General features: G+C 40.2%; 1 protein-coding gene across 1 annotated transcript; it reads left to right on the top strand.

Moving 5' to 3' along the window:
- Positions 1-1651: 1651 nt before the first annotated feature.
- On the top strand, positions 1652-2059 carry LOC123942073 (small ubiquitin-related modifier 1-like). Its single transcript, XM_046006029.1, has one exon. The coding sequence runs from the start codon at positions 1749-1751 to the stop codon at positions 2052-2054; it is 306 nt and encodes a 101-aa protein (XP_045861985.1). The 5' UTR covers positions 1652-1748; the 3' UTR covers positions 2055-2059.
- Positions 2060-3974: the final 1915 nt, after the last annotated feature.

Here is a 3974-nt window from a genome sequence, read left to right as displayed (position 1 = left end):
GTAAGTTTCAGTGTCCTCCAATATAAAATCAAGGTAACAAAGGTACAATGAGGTTTGTTATGATTATTAAATGAAATATGGAAAAATGACTTAGTTCCATAGTAGAACATAATAAACAGGCAACAAATAGGATATTATTATTGTTGCAACTAACCTTCACTTCTGTAGGCAAAGTATAAAGGTTGATGGGGAAATTGGTGCCCCCCCCAAAAAAAAGACTGGTAAAGAGAAGAGGTATGGATAATGAGAAATATAATGAATCTTATAATGGTCAGTCCGAATTCCTGTTTGAGGTTACTCCTTGGTTTTGTCACTCTTTTTCCTTTTCCTGATCAAGTCTGGTTCTGTCAGTAGCTTTACTGCCTGCCCCTTTTTGGCCTGTGACCTTCAATAGATTACTTTAGGCACATTTTTAATTTTTGAAATCATGTAAATGAATGCAATGTTATTTCTGGCTCTGGAATTTTAATTTGAATATGTTGTCCTCCTTGTAATCTTTCTGAAATTCGGTTATGAAGAGATTATCCATTGCTTAATAATCTGAGAAGACTGGGGAGAAAAGATGGTAGAAGAGTAAGTGACCCTATTTCAACCAGTCCTTTGAATTGAGCTAGATGTCTACCAGACCATTCCAAACACCCACAAAATAAGTTCCAGATGTAAGAAGACCTATCTGGATCTCTACAAACAGAATATCTCTGGTGGTTGGGCTTGAGGCGTGAAGCAGGGAGAAGTGATTCTACAGCCATATATGGAAAATAAACAGAGGGGGAGTGAGCCTTCAGGATCTTGTGCTGAAGCACAAAACCTCCTGTACTGGGGACCAGGCACAGACTCACAGACCTATAGTGGCAGGGAAAGGACTTGAGGGCAGCCTTTTGAGCAGAAATCTGGAGTGGCAGGTGTGTGTGTGTGTGAACTGGGGGTGGCTGGAGGTTTCAGAAGCACAAAGGACAGAGATATGCCTGACCTGGAAGCTAGAGCCAGGAGTGCTGCCATGGGGTTAACAACTCAGGATGCTGTGGTTTTTAGCAGCATAGGCAGAAATGGAGACAGAGTGGCCTGGAGAGCTCACTGAAGAATAGACTGCGATCTCTCTCTTCTGAGACAGAAGTTTGGATTCAGTCACTTCTGCTCTGACTCTCAGAAGAGACATTGAAAGTCACCAGGGAAAGCTGCTAGAGAACAAAAGTCCCCCAAAACCAGTTCCCACTGAGCCCACCCCCCATAGAGGGCAGGGCAACTCTGCCCAAACATGGTTGTCTGAGTAACAATGTTGCAGGACCCTCCCCCAGAAGACAGGCTGGAAGAATAAGAGGCCAACAACCCTAAGGTCCCTATAAAACAGGTTCATCTTGTTTGGGTTGTGGTCAATAATTTGGATTCTATGCATTCCCTCAACCACCCCTCAATAGAATGACTAAGAGAAGGAACCCCAACAAAGGAAAAATCAGAGATTGTGGTCTCTGGATATGCAACTACTGGATACACATATAACCAATATGTCAAAAATTGGCTTCAGAGTAATAATTATCAAGGTGATATCTAGGCTTGAGAAAAATATTAATAACAATATAGAATCTCCAAGGACAGAAATGAGATCTAACCAGGCCTAACTTAAAAATGCTGTGAATGGAGCTGCAGTGTTGTGCTGTGGGGAAGAGAGACGGATTTGTAAACCCCGGAGCGAGGTTCTGCCTCCCTGAGGCCACTGCTGTGCAGAGACCCTGGGTGAAGCCACCGTCACCATGTCTGACCAGGAGGCAAAACCTTCAACTGAGGACTTGGGGGATAAGAAGGAAGGAGAATACATTAAACTCAAAGTCATTGGACAGGATAGCAGTGAGATTCCCTTCAAAGTGAAAATGACAACACATCTCAAGAAACTCAAAGAATCATACTGTCAAAGACAGGGAGTTCCAATGAATTCACTCAGGTTTCTCTTTGAAGGTCAGAGAATTGCTGATAATCACACTCCAAAAGAACTGGAAATGGAGGAAGAAGATGTGATTGAAGTTTATCAGGAACAAACAGGGGGTCACTCAACAATTTAGATATTCTTTTTTATTTTTATTTTTTTACCTTCAATCCTTTTTTATTTTTAAAAATAGTTCTTTTGTAATGTGGTGTTCAAAACGGAATTGAAAACTGGCACCTCATCTCTTTAAAACATCTGGTAATTTGAATTCTAGTGCCCATTATTCATTATCACTTGTTTTCATTGTGCTGATTTTTGGTGATCAAACCTCAGCCCCCTTCATATTATCCTCTCCTTTTTAAAAATTACATGTGCGCACAGAGAGGCCACCTTTTCCAGGACTGTGCATTTTCAGGCTTGTGATAAATAAGATCGACCAATGCGAGTGTTCATGATGACTTTCCAATGGCCCTGAAGTTCTAGCATGTGTTCGCTTCACTCCTGGACTGTGACTTTCAGTGGGAGATGGAAGTTTTTCAGAGAACTGAACTGTGGAAAAATGACCTTTCCTTAACTTGAAGCTACTTTTAAAATTTGAGGGACTGGACCAAAAGAAGAGAAATATCAGACCGGAGTCAAGATGACAGAGATGGTGAAAGTAATGACTAACTCCAAAGATGGCTTCACTGAAGAGAAAGCATTTTAAGATAAAAAGAAAAGTCTTGTCAGAAGATCCCAGAAAAGTTCTAATTTTCATTAGCAGTTAATAAAGTTACTCATGCAGACGTGTATTCAACAGAACACTGCTCTTTTTGATTTTATTTGTACTTTTTGGCCTGGGATATGGGTTTTAAATGGACATTGTCTGTACCAGCTTAATTAAAATAAACAAAGTATTTGTAAAAACCATAAAAAAAAATGCTGTGAATGAAATGCAGTCCAAACTACATAATCTGACTGCCAGGGTAAATGAGGCAGAAGAATGAATTAAGGAAATAGAGGATAAGATGATAGGAAAGAAGGAAATCAAGACAGCATGAGAAAAAACAAATGAGAACCCAAGGAATCAAACTGTGGGAGATTAGTGACTCAATGAAATGTTCGAATATCAGAATTATTGGGATCCCTGAGAGGGTGGAGAGAGAAAAAGATCTAGAAGATATATTTAAGCAAATCATAGCTAAGAACTTACCTAATCTAGAGAAGGAAACAAACATTTTTGTCCAAGAGGCAGAGAGGATCCCTCCCAAGATCAATGAGAACATACCTATGACATAACATAATAGTAAAATTTGTAAATCTTAGATCCAAGGAAACAATCTTGAAAATGGCTAGAGGGAAGAAATTTCTTACAAACAGAGGGAAGAACATCAGAATAACATCAGACTTGTCCACAGAGACCTGACAGTCCAGAAAGGGCTGGCAAGACATATTCAAGGTACTAAAGGAGAAGCAAGGATACTTTATCTAGCCCGGCTGTCATGCAGAATGGATGGAGAGATAAAGAGTTTCCAAGACTCTTTGAGTGAACACTAAGCAGCCCCTAAAAGAAATATTAAGGGGGGTTCTATAAAAGGAGAATGACCCCTAGTCTGATATAAACAGAAATTTACAGAGACAATATAAAGAAACAAAGACCTCACAGACAACATGATCACAATAAAATCTTATCTTTCAATAATCACTCTCAATGTGAATGGCCTAAATGCTCCCATAAAATGGCACCGGGGGGCTCCTGAGTGGCTCAGTGTGTAAAGCCTCTGCCTTCGGCTCAGGTCATGATCTCAAGTCCTGCATTGGGCTCTCTGCTTGTCAGGGAGCCTGCTTCCTCCTCTCTCTCTCTCTTTGCCTGCCTCTCTGCCTACTTGTGATCTCTGTCTGTCAAATAAATAAATAAAATCTTTTAAAAAATGGCACAGGGTTGCAGATTGGATAAAAAGACAAGACCCATCCTTATGCTGTCTGCAAGAGACTCATTTTGAACCTAAAGATATATCCAGACTGAAAGTGAAGGGATGGAGAACCATCTTTCATGTCAAAGGAACACAAAAGAAAG

Source organism: Meles meles, chromosome 5 (assembly GCF_922984935.1).
Source record: "Meles meles chromosome 5, mMelMel3.1 paternal haplotype, whole genome shotgun sequence".
Classification (NCBI taxonomy): Eukaryota; Metazoa; Chordata; class Mammalia; order Carnivora; family Mustelidae; genus Meles; species Meles meles.
The sequence above is the reverse complement of the archived record's forward strand: the minus strand, read 5'-3'. Positions and strand labels throughout refer to the sequence as shown.